This window comes from Haliotis asinina, chromosome 8 (assembly GCF_037392515.1).
Source record: "Haliotis asinina isolate JCU_RB_2024 chromosome 8, JCU_Hal_asi_v2, whole genome shotgun sequence".
Taxonomy (NCBI): domain Eukaryota; kingdom Metazoa; phylum Mollusca; class Gastropoda; order Lepetellida; family Haliotidae; genus Haliotis; species Haliotis asinina.
In genome coordinates, this window is record NC_090287.1 from 1008891 (window position 1) to 1019866 (window position 10976).

Consider the following 10976-nt stretch of genomic DNA (forward strand, 5'->3'; position numbering starts at 1 on the left):
GCGTTCACAGAGTACTGACCTATTCTCCCCTGAAATTTTCTTATAACGATACACGAAAGAGTGTAAGAGTCGCCAGAGTGTGTACTTTGATACTCTGAGGTTGTGTTCTTGGTTCAAATGCTTTTAAAAAAAATCAGAAACATGTATTTGTTTTCAGAATAGAGTTCGTTGATAGACTGCCTTCCAAGGTTCTTACACGGAAAAAAAATGATCAACTGTTCCACTTAATCATCAACTGTTTCACGTCAGCATTCAACTTTATTTTTCACCAGGGATGTGTATCCCGTGCACAACGAGATAGTGGCTGTTTCGTTTCTGCGGTTTCACCCCGCCGCAACGGATAACAACGTTTGCGTTTTCAATGATGATAGTTTCTTAGTTTTTATTTAGTGGAGTCCGGAAAAAGTTGAAATATAAGAAAGCTGTTGTGTATTAGTAAATGATAAACATGTGTACTATTTATGTTTTGTGACAATTTTGTACAGTGATAAAATTCGCTATGCATCGGTCCGTTTCTGACTCAAACGGTCTGTAATTGATATGGGACAGAAAAGGCAATAACATTCATCACCAACACCGTTATAGTACCACCCTCCCTGTCGTCAAAGTCACTGCATCTAGACGGAAGTGTGTATACACATGACACCGTAGGACCATCCTCCCTGTACCCGCGAAGATCAGACTCACTGACTTGGCTGAAACATGACATCGTATCCCAGTTTCGTTGATCAGTGCTCATGCTGGTGATGGGGTTTTCCGGGAAGGAAGTAGACAGTCGTCGTCGTTATAGTATAGTCTCGTTGATGTTGTTCCAGTGTTGCTATATGTTGGAGAGGCCCACCTTAACGTTTTCGAGATGATAAAATTCTTGTTGGAGGAGCCACAGATTAATAAACTGAAAATAGTGCCGACCAGACACTGAACCGAAAGAAAAAGGAATAATGAAGACCTCTAGAAAGAACTGTCTTGTGACTACATGGAGACGGAAAGCTATCATCCGGCTGTAGTTATCAGCTACCTGAGTCGGGGCATATTTTTATGCTGCTATAATTTGTATATCGATAGACATTCCTCCAACTAAAATGAAACGGTATTATTGGAATATAGTTTTCCTGAAATGGCGTTAGTTTCAGACACAGCCTATTCCGGCATTTATATACTCACTTCAACGCTTACGTTTTTACCTGAAATATCAGTGGACTGGGGCGGAACGTCGTCTGTTGAACCTTGCTCATTAATTTGTGCCGCCTACTGTGTGTTCTGCACGTTTCACTGACCAGCGACGTCTTCGAGGCCTGTACGGTTCACTGACCATCGACGTCTACTAGGCCTGTACGGTTCACTGACCATCGACGTCTACTAGGTCTGCACGGTTCACTGACCAGCGACGTCTACGAGGCCTGTACAGTTCACTGACCAGCGACGTCTACGAGGCCTGTACAGTTCACTGACCATCGACGTCTACGAGGCCTGTACGGTTCACTCACCATCGACTTCTACTAGGTCTGCACGGCTCAGTGACCATCGACGTCTACTAGGTTTGCACGGTTCACTGACCAGCGACGTCTACGAGGCCTGTACGGTTCACTGACCATCGACGTCTACGAGGCCTGTACGGTTCACTGACCATCGACGTCTACGAGGCCTGTACGGTTCACTGACCATCGACGTCTACTAGGTCTGCACGGCTCACTGACCAGCGACGTCTACTAGGCCTGTACGGTTCACTGACCAGCGACGTCTACTAGGCCTGCACGGATCACTGACCAGCGACGTCTACTAGGAATGCACGGATCACTGACCAGCGACGTCTACGAGGCTTGTACGGTTCACTGACTAGCGACGTCTACTAGGTCTGCACGGCTCACTGACCAGCGACGTCTACTAGGCCTGTACGGTTCACTGACCAGCGACGTCTACTAGGCCTGCACGGATCACTGACCATCGACGTCTACTAGGAATGCATGGATCACTGATAGCGACGCCAGCTAGGTCTGCACGGCTCAGTGACCAGCCACGTGAAATGAGAGTCACGAGGATCAAGCTGCGGCGTCTATGAAACAGACAACCTCATCAATATTGATGTCAATCAATTAACGTTTCACCGTCTATCGGGTTATCGATTCAGTTTACCCGGCACGTGCCGTGGTACAGTTGACAATAGATCCAGAAGTGTAATGTTTTAATTGGTTTCCATTGAGAGCTTTATTGCGCAATTTCTACGAGAGTCGTTATTGTTGCAAGACCTATTTTATGACCAACTACAATGGGCTAATGACGATGATGTGTGCTCCAGGTATATCACCTACAGGATATATTAATGAGATACGTGTTTCCCTAAACAATAAAAAAAGATAAACCAGCTCAGTTTGCTAAAGTATGGATAATGCATTTTAACGGGTCCAGTTTTTGTTGCAAAGTGACGACAAGAGTATAAACACAAACTTCCAAGGACAAAACACGTCCCGCTTGACGAGTGGTGACTAAGTGGAGATGGTGTGTGCGTGTGTGTAGGCATATCGTTATATGACCTTGTGAAGCGTGAAAACCGTTACAGTGCTGATTTGAACCTTGTCGTGTGATATGTTAATCATATAGCAGAAAATCAATTTTATCAAAATATGTTGAAATGTAATACTGTTGTTTTGTAAAAGTTGGCGCAGCGTTTCAAAAGTTAAATTTTGTATTATTACGATAAATATGCCGTAAAAACGTAATGTTCTACGTCATTCTATCGTGTTTTGATTGATCATTATCATCGTTGTTATTGCCAGGGTCCGCTTGCCCTGGGTTCGAATCCCACGTCCACCCAGAATATAATCCCAGGTTTGTCGTAATCATACACCATTCCTGGACTCTCCTGTTGTTTTTTATTGTTCTTTCACGCGATTCACTGAAATATAGACTGTCAAAATGTTCAACAAACATCCCAGGTATATAAAGACGCTTTGCAAATTAACGGTTCTGAACCAGACAATCCATAGATTGTCAAATTGATCTACCAAAGTTGGAACATGCATCATCCACGTCATTCGGCCCGACCACCCGATCCCGTTAGATTACCTGTCACACTATGAAGGTGTTACTAAAGATCAATTCACGGGAAAAATCAGAACAGCGTCAGATCGCCTGATCAAGTTCGGAGGTAAACATACCTCGCCAGGAATGTTGAGTTCCACGACCCCTCTACGGATACCTGGTGCTGTTTATCGGAAGTGAGATACTGCGTGCGATTATCTCGAAAATATCACCCAAGGTCAAGGATAGCGTGTACTTGTCCAGCATGCAATACGAGCAATCAGTGCTCTGTTTGGGCGACTTGCGTCTTGATGATGATCAGTGGTCACTGCATCCTCCTCCCACCCATCCGGGGAAAACACCGTGGACTTCCTACACGGTATCTGGTTATACGTGGAATAGTAATGTACATTCAGACATACGCGCGTGTGTCGTCTCTTGTTTAAAAATGTTTGTAAAGCATTACATTGAACAATTTTACATTGAAACATTAATCACATTTGATCTTACTTTCGAAAAACTTTGTGAGATCAGAGCAGAATATTAAAATATTCTTGAACAGTCCGTGTGTATCAGCCAAGTGTGATCACGAATATACCGACACAGTCCTGCTGGTAACGACAGGAGAAGGAACCGAATTCGGTCTTGATTCCGGAACAGGACCTTGCCGGTTGGTCATCTGTCTGTCTGCATTGAGACAACATGGAACACCAAGCAAACACACATACTCATTGGCGTAGCTACCACTGTAAAGGAGAGCCCGGGATTACATATGATTGTTGCTGAAGAGGTTGGGCAAGCGTTCAATACTGCCCATTGTAAAGCTTTGCAACCTACCATGCTTACATAAAATACAAATGGGTTGATACGAGCCTGATCCCGGACCAAACGCAGAAAAGTTTCTTGCTAATAATTCACCAGTAAATAGCTGCGATGTACATTTGTTGTTAATTTAAAAATAAGTATTAGTAATAATAAGACAAGCTTAGTAAGATAATTCGTGTATTGTAACTTTTTTGAAAGATAAATATTACCGAAGTCGGACACATTCGGAAGTGTGAGCGTGGATAATGAACAGATCTTTCTTAAAACCTCGTAGACAATACGAATATCATGTTGACTAATTTCAACACCGAAATGTTTCAAATGATATCTTCATTAATTCTTTTTCCTTGAAATTAAATTTAACTTCCGTCTGTATTTCTTGTTCTCAAATTTGACTGTGATCTAATTAAGATGACGTCACGGAAAAACCACCCACCCACACAATGCATGTTCACATTACAACGTTTCGATAAACTCCGTAATGCTGCACCCATCGCTGCGAGTCATTAACTATGACAAGCTGTGGGCAGATCGACCTTACAATCGAATGTCAGAATGGCCATCTAATATTCCTTGAGCTATCATTTTCGGCCACCATTTCTCATGCAATAATGATGGATTGGATATAATATGGGGCGCGTGTTATTTCAATCGAAATTATATATTACAAGTAAATATGAATGACGAAGTCAGTGTGTTCTGGAATTATGTATCAGATCCTATTTTCATGTATCGGAAGCTCCCCTCCATAAATCTGCTAATTGTCCCATGATGTATCGAATTACTCCACACTACCATCACCTCACATTAACGGCAATGGCAAGTAAGCAAACAAGACTTAACTTATGAGTGTTTCTGTACGTTTTATACATTACAAGTTCCTCTCCGCACACATCCATCTCTCCCGATTTACTTTTACAATAACAGCGCGAGGATTTCCGCAAATCAGCACACGAGCTTCTGCCTCAGATACAGCAGTATCACCACGACTTGTCGTCTGCTGTCTGCAAAGCAGACAAGCCAGTTGGGAACGCCCTTAATTCTGATTGGCCGAAGCTCGTGATTGGCTCGTGCTTTGTTTTGTTTATAGCATCGCCGTAGGCTCGATCACTCATAAGATCAACGAGAGCAACAGAGAGTGCACGCACTACCGTTCACCCGGGATCATTAGACTGTTGGTTTGCCTTGAGTTGCCGTGGATAAATCTGTTACGAGTGGAAGGTTAGTCGAGTGTGTATGGAGGTTATGTGGTGAAGTAGGCGGCAGACAAACAATCAGAGGTCGTTTACTTCAGATACTCACTGTAATCTCGCCCTTGTGCACATGGTCTTAGAATTCGCTTGTCAGATTGGTTTTTGTTTTGTTTTTTAAACTCCACCTAAAGTTACATCGGTATAACGTCAGATGAATAATCATTTAAACAAAACGATTTTTATGTATGTGAATGTGTTTATGTATTTTCAGCTCAGGGTGTCTGATTTTTGCTTATATCTGAATAGTTTTGAAGTGGTGATATAAGTATAAATCTCCACTGTATCATCCTCGTCACCTTGCAGGTTATAGACCCGATCAGTCGCAATTTGTCTATATTTAACGATACCGGAAAAAACCCATATCCGCCTTCCCGTGCAGGCATTTCGCCAAAACATTCGAAACAATTCAGCCTGTAAGCGGTTCTATGAGAAACATCCCTGGCTGTGCTCTCCTCACATTGGTCAGTGTAGCCCGTACTTCACCTGCAGCATCAGCTGGCATCAGCGCAAGTGATACGACGTGTTGTGGTCCCATTTTGTGTCAAATATGATTTGTATATGTTGTACTTACTATTGGCATGATTTAATAGATTCAAAAGTTCAAAGGGTTTTGTTACTAAAGAGGAAAATTGGGGTCAAAACGGCAATAAAGCGACCTTTCATGCATCGTAACTTCAGCTGTGAAACTGATTCGAGTGACCTACTTTTCCCCGACTGTTTTCATGCGACATGACCCATATACACGTTTGTTTACAGCGACAGAATGAGGCACAAGGGAGACAACTCGTGTGAAATCGAAGAACGGCTTGCTCGGGCGGCCGAGACAAGCTTGAAAACTAAATCGATTTCTCCTGTCCTGAGAGAAGAGCTGAGACTGTCGATCTTAAACAGACGCCATGCTAACGGTCAGGAGGAACTAGCTGTGGAGTTCAAGGAGCCAGTAAAACATGAAGTAAGGACTTACTAAACGTCTGTGTCTATGTCTTTTTGGATTCACATGAACGCCGGTAATAAGTGTTTATGCCACACATAAAAATACCCTTGTTTCTCCCCAGACGCAAAAAAATCGACGCGATGAGAAAATGCAACCTTGACTCTCAAAATGTGCATGCGTTTTTCACACTTGTAATTTTTTATTTTCTATCGGAATAAAGGTGTAAATTTCCACAGAAATCAAGGGGTTTTGGACATAAGATGAAATGCGAAAATCAAATCCGCCCTCCCAACCTATGTCTGTTTGAAAAAGTGACGAGAAACAAGAGTATTTTTTATGTGGCCTGAGTGAGGTGATGTAGTCGACTAGTAAGGTGATGTAGTCGACTACTGAGATGATTTAGTCGACTAGTGAGGTGATCTAGTTGACGCAATGGTATCAGTCCGGACTCACAGCATTTCACTGTATTCAGTTTCCACAAGTGAGTTATTGACATAACTCAAGTTCATGCAACCTGTATGCTGTGATAGAAGCCCTGAGCTTCGTTGATATACAAGAAGACACCCTGGCGTGGGCGTGGTCAGGTGTGTGTGTGTGTGCGTGCGTGCGTGCGTGCGTGCGTGCTTGCGTGTGTGCGTGTGTGCGTGTGTGCGTGCGTGCGTGCGACCTGTACAGCTCAAGCGACTTACTAGTATTACCTACAGGATATTGTTCAGCTTCTCTGGTACTCCCGACTACACGTCTATTGATGTTGGTTTTGTGAATGCTGGCGTGCTGACACTGTGACTTCGGTTTGACTAAAATTAATGCAACTTTCAGCTCACACCTGCCGAGATCGAAAAGAAAGTGAGACGGCGCGAGCAGAATAGGCGTGCAGCTCGGCGGTGTCGGGAGAAGAAGAAACGAAACCAGGAAGGAACGTTTGAGGTGAGATAGGACTGAACAGTTCACGCTGGATACAATCATTCAGTTTTGGTTGCTTGCAGTTCATGTAACTCGTACTTCTAATAACTAACAGTAAAATTGTGCAACACTCAACTACCAACTGAACTATGGTATAAATACAAATGAACTGTAAAGAACATTGATGGCACGTTATATGACGATGAATGTTTTCTTCATCATTCTCTTGTTTATGTTTTAGGGTTTGGCCAAAGTAATTGAGGAAAACCAATCTCTTGAGGCCGAAATAAATCTGCTGAAATCTCAAAAAGATGCCATCAAAAGGTTTTTAGACTCCCATGGTGTTTGCGGTTCTGTGAAACAGGAGGCAGTTGACATCATGTCCTCTGTAGTCGGGGGTAGCGTTGTCACTGACGACGGCACCTCGAGAAGGAACAACGTAGCCATACCCTCACAACTGTATGACGCTTCAGTGTTCGTACAGCCAGACCAGACAGTTAGTGAAATCACAGATTCTCTACCTCAAGCCGTTGTCGACTTTTGCCTCGAACATTCCACAAAGGACGAAAGTCTCTTTTTCGACTGCGGCTCAGACATGCGCAGACAGACAGTTTCTGTTTCGAGCGTTTCTTCAGAAGCTGATGTTTTCGGGATGGAAAGTGACACTGACACTGTATTAACGAACGATCAGAGTGGACTGTCGGAATGTTCCGAAGATGAGGACGTGTTCCAGCAGTGTGATGTCTGGGGCATCAGCGGAACTCATGCTCTACCACTGATGCATGACAATCAGAGTTGTCTCTCCCTGAGCTGTTTTGGAGCCCTCTGTTCCCAAATATCCAGTAATGGGAGTGACGACGCGTCTTATATGACATATTTGAACTTATCAGAACCATAGAAATATCAGAAACACTCATATTCATTTGTACATTCTAGCAAAACATTTCAGGGCGTGTTTTGCACCACCATTGTCATTGAGTTATTGCCCAAATGTTTTGTCAAAGCTACTGGTTTAAACAAGTTGTCACAAACTCGTAACTACCGACATCACCAATTAGTGTTCAGCGTTGTTAGCGTTTGAACTTTGCCCTTACACTTACATTAACGTATATACTTCCACAAGGGACTTCCTCATCAAATACCCATGAAGTGTTCAAATATCCTGTCGGAGGGAAATGCTCAAAAGTTTCTTTTTTGTTTTTCGAACTCTTGTCTCAGTTGCTCATCGTCTCAGTTCATCGTGCCCAATTTAATATTCCGTACAATCATACATATTGAGGTATCTCCGAACAACGTCGATGTCTGGAACTGTTTGCATCTGTCTCAGACTACGGGGAAAATACCATGGGTTGACCATGGTTTGGTGCCTTATATTGACATCCTGACATTACTTTGCCAGAGCGCAGATGTGTATATAAAGCAGTTTCCAGTGACCATGGAATGGCAACTTCCTGTACATACATGATCTTTTTCTCCGCTTCACATACTCATCACACCACGACCGTAATGTTCTTCCTGACGGATCCTTGCCATTACCCCTGTCTCATACTCGCTCATTGTCTGCTGTTGTTGGGGAGTAAATGCATCACGCCACGACCGTAATGTCCTTCCTGACGGATCCTTGCCATTACCCCTGTCTCATACTCGCTCAATGTCTGCTGTTGTTGGGGAGTAAATGCTTTACACCAGGATACCCGGATAAACACGCACGCGGGTACCCTGAATACAACGCGACGAAGACAACATTCTGGTTTGTGAATTACATGACTACCAATAACCTGAACAACACGGCTATACTTACGGGTGCCTTAATAACAAGACTACACACAGTTGCAGGGTACCAGGATAACGTGACACACCTCCCCGGATAACACTGACACGACTGTGCGAGCACGTGTATGTGAGTAGGAGCTTCTGACGTTACGATTTCATACATTCCGCTTTCATTATGTTTATGAATAAATGATGAAATAAACTGAAATTGAAATTTGTACTTCGCCTGTTTTATGTAGGAGCGTTCTTGTCGGCGCAGTGAATGTCATTATTTTACACTTGGCCTTATGTGGACAACTCCACACTGGTCTAGTTAGTGATCGACTGATTGCGATAAGTGACCACTACATCGTCACATGCGGCAACAAGAGTGATGCTCGATGACGGCATCAGACGACCGGCCATATCTTAGGTTGAATTGGTAATAAGAGGAGTGAGTGAGTATATTTTGAGGACGTTTTGAACAGTGCTCAGATTATATCAGGAGAGTCGGAAGTGTTACAGGTCTAGGCAGGTTGGTGATGATAGACACTGAAACATCGCTACAAACCAAGATTCAAACTCACAATCTGTCTGGCGCGCCCAAGGGAGGCACATCTCACACAGACGCGTCTCCCCAAACGACAGCCCACCCTCACCTTCAATATGGGTCAAAAGATCAGTATTTCTCATACGTTCCTGAGCCGAACATAATGGCTCGTATAGTGAAACCAGCTAGGTGAATATCATACAATTGTCCCCAGGTGTCCGCATCAGTTTCACATCTTGGTGTTCGTGTAGGCTCTTTATGACCGAATTCAAAGTGAATGTCCTAATTATACCTAAGCGTCTCAAGTTGACCTTGTTGTCCTTACTGTAACTAGGCGTCTCTAGTTTACACTGTCTTTACTGTAACTAGCCGTCTCTGGTTTAGATTGTCCTTACTCTGACTAGGCGTCTCTAGTTCACCTTGTTGTCCTTACTCTGACTAGGCGTCTCTAGTTCACCTTGTTGTCCTTACTGTAACTAGGTGTCTCTAGTTTAGATTGTTGTCCTTACTGTAACTAGGCGTCTCTAGTTCACCTTGTTGTCCTTACTCTGACTAGGCGTCTCTAGTTTACCTTGTTGTCCTTACTGTAACTAGGTGTCTCTAGTTTACATTGTTGTCCTTACTGTAACTAGGTGTCACTAGTTCACCTTGTTGTCCTTACTGTGACTAGGTGTCTCTAGTTTACCTTTATGTCCTTATGTAATTTGCCTTGTTGTCCTTACTGTGACTAGGTGTCACTAGTTCACCTTGTTGCCCTTACTGTGACTAGGCGTCTCTAGTTTACCTTGTTGTCCTTACTGTGACTAGGTGTCTCTAGTTTACCTTTATGTCCTTATGTAATTTGCCTTGTTGTCCTTACTATGACTAGGTGTCACTAGTTCACCTTGTTGTCCTTACTGTGACTAGGCGTCTCTAGTTTACCTTGTTGTCCTTACTGTGACTAGGTGTCTCTAGTTTACCTTTATGTCCTTATGTAATTTGCCTTGTTGCCCTTACTGTAACTAGGTGTCTCTGGTTTACCTTGCAGTCCTTACTGTGACTAGGTGTCTCTAGTTTACCTTGCTGTCCTTACTGTAAATAGGTATCACTAGTTTACCTTTATGTCCTTACTGTAAGTAGGCATCTCTAGTCTACATTGTTGTCCTTACTGTGACTAGGCGTCTCTAGTTTACCTTTATGTCCTTACTGTAAGTAGGCATCTCTAGTTTACCTTGTTGTCCTTACTGTAACTAGACGTCTCTAGTTTACCTTGTTGTCCTTACTGTAACTAGACGTCTCTAGTTTACCTTGTTGTCCTTACTGTAAATAGGTGTCTCTAGTTTACCTTGTTGTCCTTACTGTAAGTAGGTGTCTCTAGTTTACCTTGATGTCCTTCCTATAACTAGCTGTATGTAGTTTATCTTGTTGTCTTTATTGTAAATAGGTGTCTCTAATTTACCTTGCTATCTTTACTGTAACTTGGTATCACATTGTCCGTCGCGTGATGGTCTTGTATCGAGATGACCATATTTTCTGTCACATGATGGTACTTTATCTAGACGGTGGAATTATTCGTCATGTGAGGCGACTATATCCAGATGGTCTTATTGTCCGTGCAGTGACGGTGCTGTACCTAGATGGTCGTATATTCCGCCAGATGACGGTACTGTGTTAAGATGACCCTATTGACGGCCACATGACGGCACGGTATTCGGTTGTCTGCAATGTACCCAGGTATTCGATGTGATATTCTGTGAAGAAC

General features: G+C 43.2%; 1 protein-coding gene across 1 annotated transcript; it reads left to right on the forward strand.

The window, feature by feature from the left end:
- Positions 1 to 4925: 4925 nt before the first annotated feature.
- LOC137293971 (uncharacterized) lies at positions 4926 to 8923 on the forward strand. Its single transcript, XM_067824874.1, has 4 exons — positions 4926 to 5064; positions 5853 to 6048; positions 6850 to 6957; positions 7175 to 8923. The coding sequence occupies exons 2-4, from the start codon at positions 5860 to 5862 to the stop codon at positions 7829 to 7831; spliced, it is 954 nt and encodes a 317-aa protein (XP_067680975.1). The 5' UTR covers positions 4926 to 5064; positions 5853 to 5859; the 3' UTR covers positions 7832 to 8923.
- Positions 8924 to 10976: the final 2053 nt, after the last annotated feature.

Coding starts and splice junctions, on each gene's coding strand:
- LOC137293971 (XM_067824874.1), top strand. CDS start 5,860: ATGAGGCACAAGGGAGACAACTCGTGTGAAATCGAAGAACGGCTTGCT. Junction 6,049..6,849: donor AGGAGCCAGTAAAACATGAA/GTAAGGACTTAC, acceptor TGCAACTTTCAG/CTCACACCTGCCGAGATCGA. Junction 6,958..7,174: donor ACCAGGAAGGAACGTTTGAG/GTGAGATAGGAC, acceptor TTTATGTTTTAG/GGTTTGGCCAAAGTAATTGA.